General features: G+C 38.1%; 2 protein-coding genes across 3 annotated transcripts in view; one reads left to right on the forward strand and one right to left on the reverse strand.

Moving 5' to 3' along the window:
• Positions 1–12145, reverse strand: part of PEX7 (peroxisomal biogenesis factor 7) — a 72499-nt gene extending 60354 nt beyond the window's left edge. The window contains exons 1-3 of the mRNA XM_074368295.1: positions 12013–12145; positions 10431–10488; positions 9896–10046 (exon numbers count right to left, since the gene is read on the reverse strand). Coding sequence (XP_074224396.1) covers positions 9896–10046; positions 10431–10488; positions 12013–12145 — 342 coding nt within the window. The remainder of the gene's footprint in view (positions 1–9895; positions 10047–10430; positions 10489–12012) is intronic.
• A 62-nt stretch (positions 12146–12207) lies between these two features.
• MAP3K5 (mitogen-activated protein kinase kinase kinase 5) overlaps positions 12208–21922 on the forward strand; it is a 202206-nt gene continuing 192491 nt past the window's right edge. Inside the window, exon 1 of one of the 2 annotated variants that reach the window (XM_045524461.2) lies at positions 12208–12619. The gene's annotated coding sequence lies outside the window, so the exon portion shown is untranslated. The remainder of the gene's footprint in view (positions 12620–21922) is intronic. The other variant, XM_045524462.2, reaches the window with a different exon arrangement.

A 21922-nucleotide genomic window follows, 5' to 3' on the forward strand; every position in this document is an offset into this window, starting at 1 on the left:
ACAGCATCAGCTCAGATTCCTCTGCCTCTGTACACTTCCAACGGGACATAGGACTTGAAACCTGACAACTTCTCATCTTTTAAAACTGCAAGAGCCCTAATGAAAACAAAAGACAGGAGGTAAGAAAACTGTGCTGATGACCATGCTGCTGCCAGCTGTCCTATCTGCCACACAACATTAGTGGTGTTACTGGGAAGCATCAGGACAAAAACTAAGCATAGGAAACACATGGAGAGGTTAAAAGTGGGATAATAAAGGCGACTCAGTAAATAATTTATTTTTGTTTTAACGTGTTTAAAATACTAGGACATGGGACAGTAACTAATAGTATAAGCCAGGATATTGTGTTTAAAACAGAAAAACAAAAACTGTAGACCGTAAGTACAAAAGCGTAGTAGGATGGAAAACTCCGCTTGACGCCCAGAAGAGAATGATCCTAGCAGGGCCTTGAGGGCTGGCTAAAATGTCAACAGCAGAAAGCAGAGGTGTAAACAGTGACCAGAAGTTCCCCCAAAGACACAAACGGGGACATAAAGCACCCTAGGAATTCAGACTAGTGAATGCTGCAAGATAACACCAAGGTTTTGTGCCCGGGGACTGTCAGTGATGGTGGCATGAACAAAACTGGAAGACTGGAGGAAGGGAGATAATGTGTAATTTTAGACACAGTGAGTTTGAGGTGACAGCCTGATAGTCAAGTGGAAATGTCTAGTAAGAATAGGGTTTGGGCATTAACCTCAAGCCCTGAAAAAAGTTTATAGGCAGACAGATGTTTGGGAGACAGCCAAAAAGGGATGACTGGATTCCATAATTCCAACTTCAAGTCAACTCACTAATCTATTCAATAAATATATATTAAGCACCTACTATGAACAAGGCATGGGGAGGGAGGGTATAATGTTAGACAAGGCAAATAAAGTCCTAGCCTTCAGGAATTACATACTCTAGCAAGGGAAGATAGGCTGTAAGTAAATAAATACATAATTTCTGGTTGTAATTCTTTAAAAAAAAAAAAACTACAAAGAAAAATAAAACAAAGACTAGAAAACAATAAAGTGGTCCGGGAAGAACAGAGACCTGAGTGCAGTAAAAGAGACAACCCCGCAGATTAGAGAGGAAAGGGACGAGCAAAGAAGGACCCTGCAGCAAGAAACAAGCCTGTGATGTTGGAGGAACAGCAAGGTCAGTTAGGAGGAACAAGGCCACAAAGGACTGCAATTATGAGTTTGTATATAATTTCTTGAAGAGGCTACAACCATCAGCCCTAAACTACCACCTAGATTATAGCATCTTTCTAGTTGCTCTCCTCATCCACTCTTGTCACCTCCAACCCATTATTCAGAATGGATAAAAAATAACCTTTATAAAAACACAAATTGATGTCACTCTCCTGTAGAAAGCCCTTCAGTGGTTCATACCACGCGGCTCCTACAACTTACCATCTTCACTCAATAATGCTGTTGCTTATTACCCAAAGGTCAAAATCATGCAAAATTATGCATGACTCAGGAGTGCACAGATACGCATAAAACTAAAAGGAAAAACAAAGAAAATATAAATAGAAAATTCAGGATAATGATTGCTCCTGAGAAGAAGGAAAAAAAGAGGAAGAAGGATAAAAATCAGAAAAAAGGAGACAGAGGAAGGACAGAATCAGTAACCAGGGGCTCCAAGGGTCCAGCTAATGTTTTATTTCTTAGGCTAGATGATGAATATGTAAGTGTTCATTATCTACTTTAAATGTCATATATATTTTATATGCAGGAAATATTTCATAGTAGATTTTTTTAATCTTCAATTTCTTTCCACTGATCTGAGCACAACAGTCAAAATGCTAACTGCCCCAGGCACACAGGCTCGGTCCTTCCCCCTCAACCAAGCACTTTCTTTTGCCTCAAACCCTGTGCTCTGACCTCTCCACCAGAATAGTTAATTCCTACTGTCCCTTCAGGCTCAAGGATGCCCTCCCAGTCCAGTCCCCAGACAGGATCCTCCCCTCTCCTTGCACTCTGTACATTCCCAGCACTTAACCACATTCTAAGTTAGCCAACCAATGGCTTAAGCCTCTCTCCCCAGTAGAGGGCCAGGACCCTGCCTGACTTGTTCATCTTCTCTGCTCAGTCCCCTGCAGACAGCAGAGTTAATCAAAGTTTTTGGAATGAATGAAGGGAAACAAATCTGAATGAAAAGCACATCTCACATTACCCTACTCTTCCATCTCTTCTCCATTCCCCACTTCTCCCTCCGCTCCCACTCAAATAGAGGGCATGGCAAGCAGTTAAATTAAATATAAAAAGAAGAGAGCCGTGCAGCTATGCTTTAAAAGCAGGGTCCTCTAAAGGCCTATCTTATGAAATGACTCTTGGCAGTGGTGAAGAAAATTAATTGGGAAACTGCAAAAAGAAAAAAAAAAAACACTGAATGATATTTTGTTCTGCCTTATGAAACCTGAACCTCATCAAAACCACAGTGTGAGAGGACAAATTTTATTACTGAATCCAATTCCCAAAGAGCTCATTTTTAATCTACTGTACAGTACTGCCCTTTCTAAGTTGGTCTATTTAATTAAAAATCATCAAATAAAAACTATGTCCAGAATGTTCATACTTATCTATATCAATACAAAGGAAAGGGATACTGACTTTAATTACTGAGCAGTTAGAAAGGGGTACGTATTTCTTTTAACGTGAAACTTAAATTAAAATTTTTTTCACTATAGATATTTTTAAATGCACATAAGAGTAGAGAGACTAGCATAATAAATTCCCAGGTATCCATCACATACTTTCCGTAATTATCAATATTTTGCTGATCTTGTTTCATCTGTTCCACTACTGACTGACTGAATGACTGGAGTATTTTAACGGTAGACTATTTCACTCACAACTACTGCAGGAGATACAGATTTTTTTTTTTACAAGGTCATTTTCAAACCTTAGATTAACAATTGTTCCTTAATATCACCTAATATTCAGTTCATATTCATATTTCCCTGACTGTCTCAAAAACATCTTTTTACAGTTAATCTGAATCAGGATCCAAACAAAATCCGTATTTTATTCTTAGCTATTACGTCTCTTAAGTCTTTTCTAATCTAGGAAAGTCCCCCTCCACATCTTAATTTTCCTGCCTCACATTCCACCAATGACATTTATTTGTTGAAGAAACAAAGTTATAATTTGGTCCTTTGAAATGTTCTATATTCCTATTTGGGCTAATTATTTCCTCGTGGTGATGTTTAACTTTTTCCTACCCTTCCTATTTTCTTTAAATTGGAAGTTAGATCTAGGGACTTGATTCAAATCAGTTCAATCTTTTTTTAAACTTCCTATTGTGTATAATTTCTGGTTGACCCGCTTTTAGTGATCATAAGATTGTACAGAAGACATATCAATCTTCAATTAATGGTTTTAACATCTGTGGATAACTCTTGTCTAGAGTCATTATTTCATTAGGGGCGACTAAATGGTGATTTTCTAATTTTGTCATTTCTTCTGCATTTCTTAGGTAGAATTCTATTACAAGAAGTTTTGCACATCAACCATTTGATTATTCCACAGTTGAAATTCATATAGGAAATGCAGGATAAATGCCTTGACTCTACCTTTATTTATCAATTTTCAGCATGAGTTGGTAATCCTAGTAATCTTCAATGGTGACCAGTTTTTTTTTTAATCATTACAATTCCACATAATGAGTTAAAATATACATATAAATGTGTGTCTCTGTGTATGTGTTTATAGCGTCTCAATACATTGTTGTCATTCTTTTTAACGTTCAGATTGCCCCATTATTAGCCAAGGAGAACCTCTTCAGGTTGTCCCTTCAAAACATTTGACATAAACCCAATGGTCTGTCATAACTTTCAAGGTTTCTGATGCAGGAAGATGTCTAGGATTCATCTTGTATATTTCCTGCCCAGTCCTGGAATCAACTATTTTCCCAAAGATCCCTGTTCCTTTTAGTGGGAAATGGTATTTAGAAACCATAATCTGGACACTAGGGATAGTCTCTATCACTGAGCTGTTGTTGCTTCTACATCTTTGGAGTCCAAAGAACTAGGAAAAATGTCATTTTTTAAGACAGAGAAAAATAAACCACAAGTTTATATAGATATATCCCATTCAATGTTAAGATTTAATGCTTCTACTAAATTTCTTTATTCTCATGTCATTTTTTTCTTACACTAAAACTTTTGGTTTCCAATGATGTAATTACTGATACGCTCTATTCTATAATATGCATATGAGAGTTTCAAAATAATAATACTGATTTTTCTGAATGCAGATTTTTTGCCATTCTTTTTGTTTCTCAGTCATATCACATTAAGGATGTACAATCACAATACTTTTCTTTTAAAGTCACTTGAAATAATTATTTTCAATATTTGGATATGGCACCAATTTGATATACCACTAGATTAATTTGTTTTTGTTTGCTTTCAATGTTTTGCTTTTTTCTTTTCTATTCAAATTGGGATTTTTAGTTCTGTAAAATATTTCAATTGTTCCAATCTCAAAACTGTAACACAAATTATATTTGTAAAAATCTTGTTTCAATCTTTGTCCCTTACCCCTGCTTTCTTCCCTACTGTCTTTAGAGGCAATCATTTTTATTAGGTTTTGAGTTATCTTTCATTCTTTCCTTTTGAAATATATAAATACATTATGTAAATACATCTAAATATATATATATGTGCTTGTATTCCTCCCTGCCTTAAAAAATGTAAATTCTACATATATTTATATCTACATAAATAGCTCTGCTAATAATTCCACTTATAAGACCTACACTAAGTATATGAAAGAAAGACTACAGATGTAGTAGCAGTAGTCATGCATGAAAGTCATTCTCTACCTGAATATATTCCATTACTGGTTCCATCTATTAAAAACTATCATTTTTTCTTCTTTAAAAAAAAGTTTTTAAAGCTCTGAGGTTAAACGAACTTGAGCAACCACTTTGCAAGGCAAATCAAATCATTCCTTTTATTAAATGTTTTTAAATCTACATTTTAAACCTGCACACCCCCCTCAAATAGCAGACAATACGCACATCAAAGTCTTTAGAATCACATGACTGTTAAGTTAAAGCAGTGGCTTCCAAACACTGCTGCACATTGGAATCCTCTGAGACTCTTCACATAATACTGATGCCTGGCTGCAACCCCTAAATGTTGTGAACTGGGAATAAAGATTTTTATAAGCTCCCTAGATGATTCTAATATGTAGCAAATTTGGGAACCACTGAGTTAAGAAAAGCAATTGTCCACTTTTTTTCATTTTAAATACTAAAAGTTCAAATACCTAAATTATGGTCCAGCCCTGCCTAACATCTGACAAAGCAGACTAAGAGGAAAATGGGTAATACTTATCCATCCGTGTCTGTTCTGCTGTCTGCCCACAATGTGTGGCCCAAAATGTACACAGTCAGTCTCCTGTAAGTTCAAAGCATAAAGTCCAACTCCCAGCCAGACATTCTAGGCCCATCAGAATACGTCCCACCTTTCCCGCCTCATATCCCACCATCCATCACACACTCTATGCTCCAGTCCCACCAAAGGACTTGTGGTGGCCTGCAGACATCATTCTCTTTTGCAGATCTGCACCTCTGTAGACGCTCTTCTCCATCAGAAATGATCTTCTCAATCAGAATCGCCCTTTTCCCTTTGGGCTGCCTGGCTAACTCCTACTAATTGCCTAAGCCTCAGCTCAAATAGCACTTCTTTTGTGATAGTCCTTGTTTCCCTTCTCTGTGTACCTTCTACACACCTCTTTTCAACATTCACCACATTGTATTAAACGGTTTGTCCCAGATCTACTACCAGACATCAGCACCTGAGTTTTATTCATATTTGCATCTTCAGTGACTAGCACATGCCTGCATACCATGCACCAGTATAGCCAGGTCTAGCTCTTTTAATACAAGTTCAAACTTTAAAATACAAAACAAAACCAAACCAAACAAAACTGGATGCTTTGAAACAGGATTGAAAAGTCAATGAGAGATATTACATCCAATTGATAGTAAAACACAAAAAAGGGAAAATTGATTCAACTGACACATAATTGAAACTATTTTTCTCTACAATCACAATTTTAGGGGGGAAATTTTTAAACTGCTATTTTAAATTATAATAGTATTACTGCAGTAACCTATTCCAGAATGAATGGCTGAGCATGATTCAATATGTGAAAGGAAATATATCAAGTTCAATTGTGTCTTGCTTTTGTTAAAAAAAGAAAGAAGGGAAAGGGAAGGGAGGAAAAGGAAAGAGAGGAGGGAAGAAAGGAGGCAGAAAGAAAAAGTATCCCTTTGGCTGACAAATCTGCAACAAATTTTCAACAAATTGATAAGCCTTACTATTTTTTAAAATTTTAACTAATTTTTAAAAATTGTAACCAGCACACTGAGAATCAGATATTGAAATAAATATTAAATTGAGCTTGCCATCTTTAAAGTCACTTTTAACTCAACAGCACGCTCAACGCTGTAAGCCATGGAGGACAGAAACAAACCTCTCCATTCACTCTCTCTTTTTTTCTTCTTCTCCCTGAACCATCTTAAAATTTCCTCTTCTTCCATTCCTATCATGTGTTCAGAGGCAGGCTAAGCTAAAGGCATTTTGCGGGGCTCAAAAGACATAACTGCCTCTGCAGTTAAACAATACAGAGAAGAATCCGATTTCTGCTTTGATGCTAAGGTGAGAAAGCATGCAAAGGGAAAATGTCCATGCTTCCCTTTTTTTTTCCATTTCACCAAGAACCTTCATTCCTTAAAGCCTAAAATATATCTAGGTCCTGGATTTAACCTTTTTGATTCAGTAACTCCTTATCTGACTATCTGAAAACTGTGGAACATCATTTATTCAACACTATTTGTTGAATATTCAACAAATATTTATTAGCTCCTCAAAACTCTCGTTTGACCTTAAATCAATCCTTTTAAGTGTTTCTGAGTATTTGGTATAAGAGACAAACTTTGAATAAATGTTATATTTCTTTTTAATGAAAAATGCCAAATATTTTGTGTTATAATACTGAGCTTTAGGTTGATCACCAGAAATTCTTTCTCTCCACAATCTCACGGAGGATGACCTTTCTGAGAGTCCTACAGTTCTCTATTCATCATCCTGCTTGGTGTAGTTTGATTTTTACTTGCAATCACGAGAAAGACAAAAAGTAATATTGTGGCACATAATGATGGGTGACTCCCCAACCATCAATCTCCTTTCTTCTTGCTCAAATCCCAGTCTTGTCCTTCAAGGAAAGCTCGGTTGCTTCCCCATCCCAGGGGTGAATCTCACGTAGGTGAAAGGAAGGGTGGTGGCTTGCTTCCCTCACAAGTGACAGAGGTAAGACTGGGCACGTGATGCTCTTCTAGCCACTGAGAAGAAAAGGTGTCTGCTGAAAAGGTGGGGCTTTAGGGAAGCTTTTCTCAGTCTTAGAAGTAGTCCCAAGACAGGAACATTCACATTTTTTGCTCTATGACCTCAAAGGGGGATGATATAACTGGAGTTACACAGATTGTAAGAAAAAAAGAGATGCCCTGAGGAGAGTAGATGTAAAGGCAAGAGAAATCTGGCTATTTGATGGCCTGTCAAGCCTAAATTAACCAAGCCTGGACCCATTCCACCTCCATATGCTTGGTTATGTGAAATAATAAACTCTCATCATTGAATACACTTGAAGTTGGGTTTCTCTTACACTAACAGCCAAGGCATCTAACTGATACAAACACGAATCAAAATTCTATTTGAAAAGAAAAATGAGGAAAGACAACCTAGAATAATGGTCCAAAAATATAAACAATAAATTTAAATAAATTTAAAACATGTCTTCAGTTCAAAACTCCAGTTACAGAGTTATAGAATGATGTAAACTACTGGTTTAACAGTAGTCCAAATAACAAAGATCAAGGTACTTAACTAGTGGACCAAAAGCAACCCAATACTACAACTTGGCTAAGGAAAATGTATGTTAGGTAATCTTACCAGAACTAGATGCTCAGGATCATGGTAGCAAAGTCATATAAAGCTCAGCACTAATAATCACATTTCTGGAATAAATTAGGCATACAATACTATAAGCAACATTGAAAAACAGGAGATTACCGAAAGGAGTTTACCAAGAGGGTGAAAAATATAGAGACCGTGTAATCTGAGGACAGGTCAAAGGAATTACAAATGCACAGCCTGGAAGAGGGAAGATTTAGAGGAAGCATGATGGCTATTTTCATGGGTTCTCCTGGAAAAGGGGGACTGGACTTAGTCTCAGACATAAAGACATTCAAAGCAATAGTCGGTTGAGAGTGAAGGCAGATTTGGGCTTAAGAGAGCAACTGTCTAAGTAATAAAGCAATCAAAAAAACCCCAAATAAGTTATCACACGAGACAGTGAAATTCACTTTCACTAAGATGAAATAAAGACTGAGTGACCATCACAAGGAACATTCTAGAACAGTATTTTCCATAGTAATAGCAGACACACATCACTGGCTGTACAAGAGATGACTTTAACTGGTACATACATTTTATTTTATTCATTATACGTTTATTTTAACAAACATTAAAAGCTATAAATGTACATACTAACTTAGCCATCAATTCCATGGCTTCATGAGTATATGCTGTTTTACTGTAAGTGAAATAACACTGTAAAGCAACATTAAATCAATATATCCCATTTAACACTACCAGATATATTATTTTATGATCCATTAGTTACAGTCCTGGAATTTATATAGATAGACAACACAAGGCATCAAAGATTTAAGAAAAAGGAAAAAAACTTTTGAGAAGGAAAATATTTTTTAAAAAAGAAACAAAAACATTAATTATAGTATAAGTGGGATAAGAAAATGGCAAAAATCATGATACCACAAAAATGTCTGAATTTTGGACATGCTGCTTTGGGAGATTCTTGCATTCACCATCCTGAAACTAAAGTTCCTCCTTTACCAAAATTGTCTTAGTATTCAGTGGTTCTATGAAAACATGTTCATTTATAACAATATTTATTCAAAGAGCCTCCGTCACAATAGAATGAAGGACCTAAAATTTTCCATTATTTCAATCACAGTCTTAGAAATACTGATTTCTAATAGCTATAGCTATGAAATGATGTCTGGAATCCTCACATAACTAGTCCTTTATCCCAAAAGGCGAACACTCTTACATCTAATAAGCATTCACTGCAGGTCATCTCTGGGCCAGGCCCTGTGATAGACACAAATTTTAAAGTAAATTTGCAAGTTTTCATTTCAAGGCTCTGTTGCTACCTTGAGAAAAATGTTTAAACATTTAAGGGAAAACACCAAAAGACAATGTCTTTAACAACATGTTCGTTAAAAGTTTGTAAGTATTTTAAGATGACTGAAGGCCAAACTATCTCCCACGCTACCCATACACACACTCACATGTGAAAAAGACTTAGTTTTTAAATTTCTTTGGTAAGCTCTGCCCTATATTTAGTATTTGTGCTCTTGCTTCAATATATTCTGAAAATCCTTAGGAATCTCAGTGATGCCCTAAAGGCAACCTTATGATGTCTTTGTGAGAAGACTCCCTGCCTCTATTAAAGCAGTGTCCCCAGGCATGTCCTGACAGCACAAAGAAAGCCATGGGCCTATCTGGAGGAAATGGTACCACAGTATACTTCCTACTGGAGGCGTTTTTTTACTGACTCATGAGAAGCCTGACCTTTTCTTCTTTCCCAGCCCCTTAGGCTAAGAGGTACTTTCTGTTTGAATAATCAAATAACAAGTGACAGCTAACACGTACAAGAAACACTAAAGCTTAAACTTCTTGTCCCCTGAAGACATCCCCCACGCTTCCACCCCCATATGGATTTCATCCAAAGAAAAAGAAATCAGCCTAGAAAGAGTCCCTTCCTACCTCCTGAGTGTGCTCCTTGTAGACCTGCAGCGGGCCTGCGGCTTTGGCGGTGTCCCAGAGCTGCAGTGAGCCGTCGCCACTACAGGTGACCAGCACGTGTTCATTGTTCTCACTCCAGGTCACATCAAACAAACCATCGTTCCAGTCAAAGCTACACCAGGAAATAGACATGGAAAGAAGGGAAAGAGGTGGTAATCCACAAAATGGATTAGTTCCTCAATGAATAAAACTAAAAACTGCACTAAGAAGACAGCAAAGACAGGAACGCAAAACAGTATACTAACTAGTTCACATTTTTTTATGTTTAAGTTCTATCATTTTTAAGTGAACACTACGAGACAAGAGCTTTAGAAGAAAAGTAACATAGACACAACTTAATGGCAAAAAAAAAGTTCTATCCTATGCAAATCATGAAGGTTCTTTTATATTGCAAATTAAAACATCTTATTGATCAAAAAGATTCAAAACCTAATTCTATCAAGGCCTTAAACGCAACAGAGAATACACATAAGTTTGATAATTAGAGCCATCTTACCTTCTAAAAAGCCTAAGCCCAGTTTCATTTTGATCCAGTATTAGCAGGGTTCCACAGCCTAAGGAGAAAGAAGCTGAGGTCATGCTGCTGAATCCACTGGGGGACCATGTAAAGTCAAAGAGGTATCAGGCACAGAGTATCTTAATTTTACAACCACAGTTTCTCCCTGAAGTTACTTAAAACCATGTATACAAACTGATCAAGATTGTGCTCTCCATTTCTGCCTCTCCATATTGTTCTTTGATAACTAAATATTAAACTTACCATCTCACCTATGCTTGGAACCCAGACACAGCTCCAACAGGCAAGAGATACTTAAGTGCATACTGGGTAGCCACACAGGGTACCAGGCACACAAACCTCCCAAAGAGGTGTTATCATCCCTATTTACAGGTGAGAAACCGTGGGCTTACAGACTCCAGGAAATTCATGCTCCTTCTATTACATCACAAGCCCTCTACAATAAATCTAAAATACATTCAGCATGGGATTTTAAAACAAAATACCTGGTGGAACTTACCACATTCATGGTGGTAAAGTGCTGAACACAATTCCTCCAAAGAGGAATGGTTTTGCTAAAGAATCAGCATATTTTGAAAGTTTAATTTGTTATAGGGTTGAAGGGGAAAAAAATAACTTCAATTAAACATGACTGACTTAAAAAAAATACCACCTCCATTTAAGGAGTTTTTTGTTTTGTTTTTAAGGATTTAATTTAAAGCATCAATACAACTCATATGAGTCTTCGGCCTAAATGGTGGGCAAGTATTCTAAATCTAAACATGTAACTAACCACTGAAAGCTAATGCTGAAAATGTAATGCAAATATTTCTCTCCTTTTCAGTTTTAGAAATCACTAAATCACCGTAGAACCCAACAAAAAATACTATCGAGAGCTTCAGTGTGTATACAACAGCTAGTAGATGAATTAAAAGAAAGCCCCAAATCAAGACTGGAACCCCTCCTTTCAACCTAGTCCAGAGTCAGAGACAGTGAGTTTGAACCCCTAACTGCCTGCAAATGCATGTATTTCTCGGGAGACAACAAAAAGTAAAGGCAGAACTTGATCAATTTCGTGTGGCATTTGCGGGAGAACTCCAAGCTCCTGCCCGGGAGCATCTTTACGACGCACAGCCCAGAAGACAGCCTGTGGGCAATGCGGTCCAATTAGCGGGTACTGGGGTAACCTCCACAGACCATCTTCAGGTGCTGTTGGTCCCGTCGGACCGGTAGGAGGGGCCACACGGGTTCAGCCAGCTCTCCAGGGTCACGTGTGCCCTGTGGCGGGGTATGTCCTGAGGGGCGGTGGAGGAGGTGCGCTCGTAAAGAATAAGGACACGGGGCAGTAGGCACCTTCCACGTGCTATTTCCGCACTGTAACTGGAAGGGACCATGCACTCTACTCCAGACCAACTCCCCACACTGGACAAAGGAGGACAGGGAGTCGGGCAGTTCCCCTGCTTTCCCCGGCGTTCTTTTGTGGCGCCGTCTACTGGCCGAAGTGCCTTCCCAACACGGGGAGGAGCTGGAGCTCGGCCGGAACCCGCCCCCGCCCCGGCGGCGCAGCGGGGCCCCGCCTCACCCGCGATGCCGTAGTGCTGCGCGGCGGCGCAGGCCAGGCGGCCCGGCAGGTACGGGGAGAACTCGGCGGCGTAGCCGTGGCGGCCCGGCACCCGCAGCGTCCGCACCGCTCCGCCGCCGCGCGCCGCGCTCATCCCGCCCGCCGCCTCCGGGCCTCGCCGCCCCGGCCGCCCAAGCCGTTCAGAGCTGGTGGCTGACAGTCTGGAGCCGCCGAGAGAGTTAGACCCAAGAAGACGAGGCGGAAGTGAAGACACCCGGGGCCTTGAAGGCTAGATTTCGATTGGTCCGCAGAGGAAAGGGGAGTGACTCCTGCGGAGGCCATTTTTGTTTCGGGCAAAACACAGTGACTTGGCGCCCAATGTGATGAACTAGACGTGAGGGCAGTGCTTTTAGGGTTGGGTGGTGATTCTGACAACTTTGATTTTTGCGTTTGGTTTTTCCGCTGCGGGCTATCTGGTTTTTATTAATTCATTGAGACTTTTGAAAGACTGGCATCAGGAAATGCGTTTGATGATTACAAAATGAGACAAGTTACAGCGGAGTCGGAAACCACGCCGCGTCCAAAAGGCAGTTGAGTGCTGTGTTGCCCAAGGTAACTGGAAGCAAAGGTAATTCAGCGGGAGTGAAACAAAGGCAAAAGACAAAATAAACAACTAACGTTTTAAATTTTTTAAATTCTTACTACGTTTATTGTACAGTAATATGTGCTCAGATCCCAGGGCTGATTAAGAAAAACTAAGGCTCATTCATTCAAACATTTACCAGGCATGTACCATGTAGAGTACCATGTATTACTTATCTGCCGAATAAGACACTTTTGAGAGTGAAAGAGAGTGCAGTTAATAATTAAGCCAGTTCAACAGGCACAAACCTAGTCTGATGGCCACTTTATAAACCAAGTACAGCGCTAAGCACTTGGGATTCAAAAATAATAAGATATAATGCGTGTCATCAGTTAAGTGTAATCAAAATACATATAGGTGGTATGAGAAATATATAGGGAGTATTTTTTCCAAGGAATCCTCAGTGCTGGAGGATGGGGGCTATGGGAGGAAAAACTTCAGAAATAATGTTTGTGTAAATAATGATGAGGTAGACAAGGAGATGGAGGTCATTATAAGAGCAGGAATAACAGGAGACCTCAAACAGTGTGATCCATAGACTAGCTGCTGGCAATCAGCCTGTCCAGATGCAAGGGGTATGCTGAAGAGACTAGAATGTTGTACTGGGTCATGAAGAGTGCCATACCAAGGGAATTCGATTTCAACTGTAATTTAAACAATGGGGGAACCATCGAAGTTTTCTAATGTGAGAAATTAAATGACTAAGTTTTCATTTTAAAAGCTCTTGTGGCAACACAAAACTGGAAGACAGAGATTGGAGATAGGGAGGCCAGTTAAAAGACTTTAGCAAGAGTTCAAGCAAAAGATAATAAGAATTTAAACAAAGATTATGGTAATGGGAGTGAAAAAAATCAAACTCCATAGTATTGTGAGATTTATCTCTAGGAGGTCAACCAGGTTATCACAGTAAATTTCAGAGAAAAATCACCTTGTGCTTCCTAAAAGGAAGGAGAAAAAGAATCATTTTGAAATACACCAGAGCATTCTGTTCTTAACAAGGCCTACCCTCAGGGAAAACTAGTTAACCAGAGCCTAACCTAGGGTATTACTGAACCTAACTAAGCTGAAAATTCCCTTGTGCCCCTTTTCAGTCAAACCCCCACCCCCAGCCCCCCCACCCCACCCCACCCCACCCCCGATCAACCATTGACCTGATTTTTCCTGTTTAGAACTGCCTGAAATTTCAATACAGAAATTTATTGCCTGTGAGTTTTTAAATTGATTACTTGAAGATTCTTCTTTTAAATGCAAGTAGGCTATAAGACAAAGAATATTGAGTTTTAATATCAATTTGCCCTTTATTTCTCAGTCCTATACTTTCCCTAGGTTCTTGTTTCTTCCTATGTAAAATGGAAAAGTTTCAACTGAATGGGAAAGTTCCACTTCTAGCTGGGAGATCTTAAAGACTACAAAAGGGTTAGATAAACTAATCTAAATATTTCAAGAGCCAAACAGGAATTGTACACTTATAATTCTGCAGCCAAGGCCAGCCTAAAATTCTAATTTCCTTTGTTTTTAGGCTGAAATTATATGAATGCAGTGTGTATACTCATTCTCTGATGTTTATATTATCTTCCGATTGATTGCTTATGAAATCATGACATTTCTGGGGCTCATGGAGGAAAAAAAATTGAAAAGATTTATAGGTGATAAACAGGTTGATCTCTAAGTTTCTGTGCAGCCAAGAGGTTTAAAGAATAGAGTTGCTGCCTGTCATGCACACCTTACTGGGATAGTTGAAAAAATGTGAATGGTGGTTAGATTAAAGCTATTGCTATACTTCCACTAAAAATACCTTTTGCATCAATTTGTGTCCCAAGTTTGGTGACTGTGCAGTGATTACTAAGAGAATGCCCTTATTCTTAGGAAATGCTTAAGAAGAAGAGGTAACGGGAAGTATAAAAGAATAACTCTTCACATGGTGCAGAAAAAAATAAAGAATATAGACATGCACAATAGAGGGAATGATAAAACAAATGTGGTTTAAAATGTTAAAAATGTGATAATCTGGATAAAAGATATATGGGTATTTTATGTATTATTCTTATAATTTTTCTGTAAGTTTGAAATTTCTACAACGAAAAGGTTTTCTTAAGTATATGATTAAATATTTTGTTAATTCAGACTTTGTCAAATTAGTTTGAATTAGAAAGAAATGGCTCTAATTTGTTAAGCAGTACCCTGGGAAGCCTGTGAAAAATTCTTATACTGATGCTCACATGGTCCCTGTGGGTGAATCACATACCAGAAATGTCTATGGTGGGGTTCTGCTGGGACTTCTGACTTCTATAAATTTGAGAGCTTAAGTTTGAGAAGAAAAGCACAAGTTTCCTACTACTTAAGTCTAGAATAAAACGGAACTCATACACTTTGTATTTCAGAGCTGGAAATGTCAATGAGGAAATCGAGGTCAACTATAATTGCCATGATGACTAAGTGTCACAGAGACTCAATACGGTGACCTAGAGCTGACCTCAAGGAGGAATCACAGTCAGATCAGAATCGCTCATTTCTAGGATTCTTTGTAAGGCTGACTCAGTAATTTCTAAATCTTACCTTGCAATGAATGCAAACCTAGGTCACTACATACATTTCATTTTCTCAGATAAATATGCAGTACAGTACCAAGCTATTTCTCAGGACTGTGTGTGTATTCATATATTCCTAAGAAAGATAAGATCAGGTAGAAAACAACTTACCAAATACAAAGGGAATGTATATGATCATCTTAAATGTGAGTATCAGACATTAAAAATCTGGTATGTTCATTACCTGCCTTGGATTCCTTAGCTCTGGAAAATAGCATATTCTTCAAAAGCTATCATTTTCACTAACTAAGAAGTAGAAACAGCACTGATTTCCTTCAAACCTGTTCAAAAAGGGAGGCATGCTTTCATGTGAAAGGTAGAGAAATCTTAGAAGTTGCCTGGTATTCCTCTCCTAGCCTCTGGGCTCCCTGATGTTGTATAAAACAGCCTTATTCACAGTAAAATAAAAAAAAATCACTACATTCTAAGTCAATTCATTGCAAATAATGATGAATACAAATTTTAGCTCAGATATTTTATTATTTATTTATTTTTATTGGTGGGAGAGGTAGTTAGATTTACTTATTTATTTTTAGAGGAGGTACTGGGGACTGAACCCAGTACCTTTTGTATGCTAAGCTTGTGTTCTACCACTTGAGCTATACCCTCCCCCCTCAGATATTGTTGACTGTATGATTTTGAGCAAATAATTCCTCTCTTTGAGCATTAGTTTCTTCATAAAATAGAGCTTCTTGAGAGAGGTAAGCAGAACAGTGAGAGTTCTAGAAACCATATGACAGAGAATTGTTAAAAGAACTGGGATACCACTACACACCTATAAGAATGACCAAAATCTGGAACATTGACAACACCAAGTGTTGGTGAGGATGTGGAGCAGCAGGAACTCTCATCAATTGCCCATGGAATGCAAAATGGTACAGACACTGGAAGACAGTTTGACAGTTTCTTACAAAACTAAACACACTCTTACTATACAATCCAACAATTATGCTCCTTGGTATTTACCCACAGAACAGAAGCTGAAAACATGTCCACACAATAACCTGCATGTGGATATTTATAGCAGCTTTATTCATAACTGCCAAACTTGGAAGCAACCAAGATGTCTTTCAATAAATAAACTGTGGTACATCCAGATAATGAAATATTGTTCAGCACTAAAAATAAATGAGCTATCAAGTCATGAAGAGACATGGAAGGACTATATGTACATGTTACTATGTGAAAAAAGTCCATTCTGAAAAGGCTACATACTTTATGATTCCAACTATAGCATTCTGGAAAAAGCAAAATTATGGAGACAGAAAAAAGATCAGTGAATGCCAGGGGGTGGGAGTTGGGAGGGATGAACAGGCAGAGCATAGAGAATTTTTAGGGCCCTGAAAATATTCTGTGTGATACCGTAATGATGGATGCGTGTCATTATACATTTGTCCAAATGCACAGAATATGCAAAACACCAAGATTGAACCGTGTGTAAACTGTAGACCTTGGGTGATTATGATGTGTCAATGCAGGTTCATCACTTGTAACAAATGTACCCCTTTGGTGGGAGATGTTTACAGTAGGGGAGACAATGGCATGTGCAGGGGCAGGAAATCTCTGTACCTTCCTCTCAATTTTGCTGTGAACCTAAAACTGCTTCAAAAAATAGTCTGAATTTTTTAAAAAGTCTAGTGCATTGAAAATAAATTTTAATGGCAATTAATGTTCTTAAGTAAATTGAAAAGCTTTAGAACTTAATTTTATTCTCCACTACCCTTCAGAGAGAAAAACTTTCAAAAAGCTAAAAAGGAAAATAAGATGCCTCTCTCCCATCTCACTAACACGGATTGCCTACATTTTTCTTCTGAAAGATTCTTTTGTTCCCTACACCCACTAACTTTCCTGGGTGTTCTTTAATGCTGCCCCCTACGCAGGAAAAGTCTTTGCTTTCTTATCCATCAAGCTAAATCTCTGTCCTCTTTCAAATCCTCCCTCAAGGTTGACTACTTCCAGAAATTCTAACTCATCTCTAAAACAATGTCCACATTTGAAAAGAACATGCATCTAATATAGTTTGTAAGAATTGTAATTGCTTTTCTTATTTTCTCCTTTTGCGGGGGTGGGTTGTAGAGGTCATATCCTTTTTGTGACAAATTTAATGCATAAAATATTTATCGGGATAACAATTATTAAAGGATTTTTAATGGAGACAGAAGTGGACTGAATGTCAAAACAGGAGTCTCCGATTTGTGTTTTGGGACACATTGCTTTACATTTTGGTACTCTCTCATGTATAAAAGAAGTGTGATAGATTCTGACTCTTTTTATCTCTTAATGTCATGACTCCAAGACTTGTCATAAATAAAAGTTATTGCAGTTGAAGGTTATTTTTATTCAAAGCAAAACCACCAGACTGTAGCCACACTTTATCCCAAAACTTGGATTCTGTATCTCATAGACAACAGAATAACATTTCCTGTTAAAGGTGAGTTAATTTTAGGTAGCATCGTAATCCAAAGCTTAATTCAGAGAGTAAATGTCACTGAAAATCTTGCTCCTCAGGAAGCAAAAATGGTGCCACAAAATTAAAAGAGACATGAAACGGCCTTGATTTGATTTTCTTTAAAATCGTACTAGTTATTCTTAAGACTCACCCAAGTATTAAGAATATGTAGGCATTTTCTTGTGTGTTTTACAATTTAAAAAAAAATACATGCATGTGGTTAAAAAATTATTCAGGGTGTACACTGAGAAGCAGTCTCCCTCTTACTGTAACTTTTCAGTGCCCTCCCTCAGAGAAATATATTGTTTACTAAAAAAGGCAAAGTGTAGAACAGTGCTTTAATATGCCTCCATTTGTGTTTTCAAAATGTGTGTCTGTGTGTAGATGTCCTGCTCTTACATTCATAGACTATTCTCTGAAAAGAAACACAAGGAAGCTGGTAATAGTGGTTGCCACAGGGAAGAAAAATGAAGCCACTAGGAGACAAGATGGAATCAAGACTTACTAGTCAGTGTATACTTTTTTGTCTTTTAATTTTATACCATATGCGCCTATCAGCTAAAAAAATTCCCACAATGTATCTGGGAGACCATTCCATATCCACACACAGTTTTATCCCATAGTTTTTTAACAATACAGAAATGTCTTAATTTAGTCCAAATTACATATATTCAGTTTTACCCAAAATAATGCTGCTGAGATCAAGCTTTGGAATTAAGCAAATCAGGGTTGAAATCTAGGCTCCACCTTTGTAACTTCAACTGTGGGCGAGCCACTTCACTTCAATTTCCTTCTCTGTGAATGCATACAGTAATAGCCTTTAGGGCTGTTAATAAGGATTGAATGAGCAAATTATGCAAAGGGCCTAGTAGCAGGCCAGGCACATAGCGCTTGGTGAAGTTTATATTTCTTTCTCCATTGGCTTTTTAGTTATTTGAAAAAGTTGATTAAATGCTTAAAATAGAAAGACAAAGGTATGTTTTTATTCTTGTTATTATTACTGTCTTAATGTTTGTAGTAGCATTCTGAAGAAATAAATACTGAAAAGTAAGTATTAAATTAAATGGGATCCAAGATCACATACACTTTGAAAGGAAACTTGCCTTTTTTTTTTTCAGGTAGTTAAATGAGGGAAGTGAGAGAGCGTGACTCAATTATCCAGTCTTATTGTCTGCTAAGTGATCCAATTTGAATAATTTTGGCCCCAAATGAGGAAGCTATTTGACACATTAAACTAACACATAGCATATGTAGTTTACCTGCTGTGTTGCCACAGTTGTCCAGTACTGACTGCAGAACACTGCTCTCTGTGTTACTATCTGTGGTGGTCTGAGTTGTGTGTCCACCTCCCCCAATTTATATGTTGATGCCCCATTTGCCAATGAGACTATGTTTGGAGATAGAGCCTTTATGGAGGTGATTAAGGTTAAATGAAGTCCTAAGAATGAGGCCCTCAGCCAAAAAGATGGGAGTCGTTATAAGAAGAGGAAGAGACACCAGAGCTCTTTCTCTCTGTCCATACACAGGGGAACTGCCATGGGAGGACATAGCGAGAGGGTGGCCACTGATGAGCCAGAAAGAGACCTCTCTGCATTTGCCAGAACCTTGATCGTGGACTTCTAGCCTCCAGAACTGTGAGAAAACAAACGGCCGTTGTTTAAACCACCTAGTGTGTGGTATTTTGTTACGGCAGCCTGAGTAGACTGATAGAGTACTGAAGGAATTCCCCTCTGTCAGGACGTCTGGAAAATATGCTGTTGCTTTTGTGTGTATATATGCCTATCTTCTATCAAACGTGTATCTAAGACAAAAAAAAAAGTACAAATTCAGAATCCTTTCAAGAAGTTATGTAGTGATTACTCTAGCAGTTAAAGAAAATGCTGTGACAGTAATTGAAATTAATCACCTTCAGCTTACAAATTAGGAAACTCAGGCCAGAAGAAAAGAAGGCTCTTTCACGACTGAGCCAGAACTAAGCATAATCCAGGTGCCCAGAGCTCTTACCATCACACCCACTGCTTTAGAGCCATGGGTCTTTCCCATTCCTGGGGCTACAGGGTGTGGTAAAGAGGAGAGGGGGGAGAAGCTGACTGTTCTCTCACCTCCCTGCAATATCATTAAGAGACCAAAGATTTCAGGGGACACACTATCTTATCTGAACCAAATACAGGACCTGTCAGAGAAGTCCTTTTTCTCTCTTATTTAGGAAATCAGTGGAGATCTTTTTGATTCAGATTATAAACACATTCAGGAATTTGCAGATTATTTTGAGAACCAAGAATAGTGGATTTCACTCAGTGAAATGAGTGACAGCCCATAACCCACACTCCTTAAATAATTGTCTAGATAGGATCAGCACTCTAAAAATTTAAAGATGGGTAGAAGTCTAATATTTAAAGTTGGGGTTTATAGATATGATTTTTTACAAAAGCACTTACAACAACCCCAAAAGTACTGTATATATATTATGCTGCTGTCTTATGATGCTCTAAAGTTTCTCCTTGTACACCTGTCTATCCATCTATCTACCTACCCACCTATCATCTATTTATATAGATATATACACATCCACACACATCATATTGAAGATTAAGATATATGTGACAAAGACATTTGCTTATCCAATATCCATGCTCTCCTTCCCTGCTAATAAAATCCCTAAATTATTGGTTGCATATACATGCCCAGGTTTAAAGCTACAGTTTCCAGCCTCCCTGGCAGATATCCTTCATCTAAGTGAACATAGTTGGGTGAGGCTTCTAGGAAAACTATTTTAAAAGAGCTGATTAGCATGAAGTCACACTCTTTTGCCTTCATTACCCTACTTTCTGCTGCCTGGAACATGGACATGATGGCTGGACTAAATCAGTCATTTTCTGATTATGAGGTGATGCTGAGGACGGAAGCTATGAGATAGGGCTGAGAAAGAACAAAAGGTGAAGGAGTCAGGATCCTTAGCGACAATGGAGCCATCAAAGAAACTTTGGACTGACTAAATGTGAACTTTTTACATGAGAGAAAAATGTATATGTATTTTGAGTTCAGTTATTTTGGATTTTTATTATATGTAATAACTGGAGTACATATTCCATGAGGGCAGGAATCTGCCTGCTATGTTCAGTGGTATATCCCAGGGACTCAAAATAGACATTCAGGAAACATTGTTGCTGAGTGACTGCAGCATAATACAAGTCTAAACTCTCACTGTAGTTTTAGAAATAGCGCAAAGAGTAAACTTGGAAAATTCTGGAGTTTTTTGCAGTGCTAAAAAGAAGTTAATAAAATGTTGAAGTGAGCAAACCCAAAGCAGCTGGAACCTTGGCCAAGAGTGGTGCAGAAAGATTTATCCAGTCCAAGCTAAAAATAGTGTGGTCTCTCTGGGAAGGACAGAGACTAGTTCCAGCTAGAGTAAACTGTTTATGGTGATCCTGACCGTGGAAAAAATTCTGAAGGGCTCTGAGATATTAGCCACTCCTTCCCTAGCAATACGTGACCATAGCGTTGTAAAATATTTCATCCCACAGGCTAGGTTTTCTAGAATAAAAACAATTAAACATATAAACAAATAAAACACACTCCTATACTGGATTTTAGGCACCCTGAAGTTAAGTCTAGGTCTAATTTGTTTTGTATCTCCAGAACTTAAAGAATGCTTAGTGTACAGTGAGCCTTCCATAAATGTTTGACAAATTGAATTCAATTGGACAATTGAGGGATTGGAGACATGAAATATTTCTTATCTTCTCCTGTCTCTCCCCTTCCCTCTCTTCGCACCCACACCTGTACTCTCCACGTGGAGTCTGGACTTTGCTGGGCTGTAGGTGGAATTAGACTTAAGAATTGCCTGAAATTCCAGTACTAGAAATTTATTCCCTGTGACTTTTTTAATTAATTACTTGACGATTCCTCTTTAAAATGCAAGTAAGCATTGGGACAGAGAATCCTGAGTGTTCATCTCAATTTGCCCTTTAATTCTCAATTCCGTATTTTCCTGAGATTTTTATTTCTTCCTGTATAAAATGGAAAAGTTTCAACTGGATCAGTCATTTATAGCTAGGAGGTCTTGACACCTATAACAAGGTTAGATAAACTAATCTAAATATTTCAAGAGCCAAACAGGAATTGCACATTTATAATTCTACAGCAAAGGCCAGCCTAAAGTTTGAATTTTCTTTGTTTTTAGGCTGAAATTATATGAATGCAGTGCAGTTACACTTATTCCCTGACATTGATATTAACTTCTGATTAACT

The sequence above is a fragment of the Camelus bactrianus genome, chromosome 8, assembly GCF_048773025.1.
Source record: "Camelus bactrianus isolate YW-2024 breed Bactrian camel chromosome 8, ASM4877302v1, whole genome shotgun sequence".
NCBI classification, from domain to species: domain Eukaryota; kingdom Metazoa; phylum Chordata; class Mammalia; order Artiodactyla; family Camelidae; genus Camelus; species Camelus bactrianus.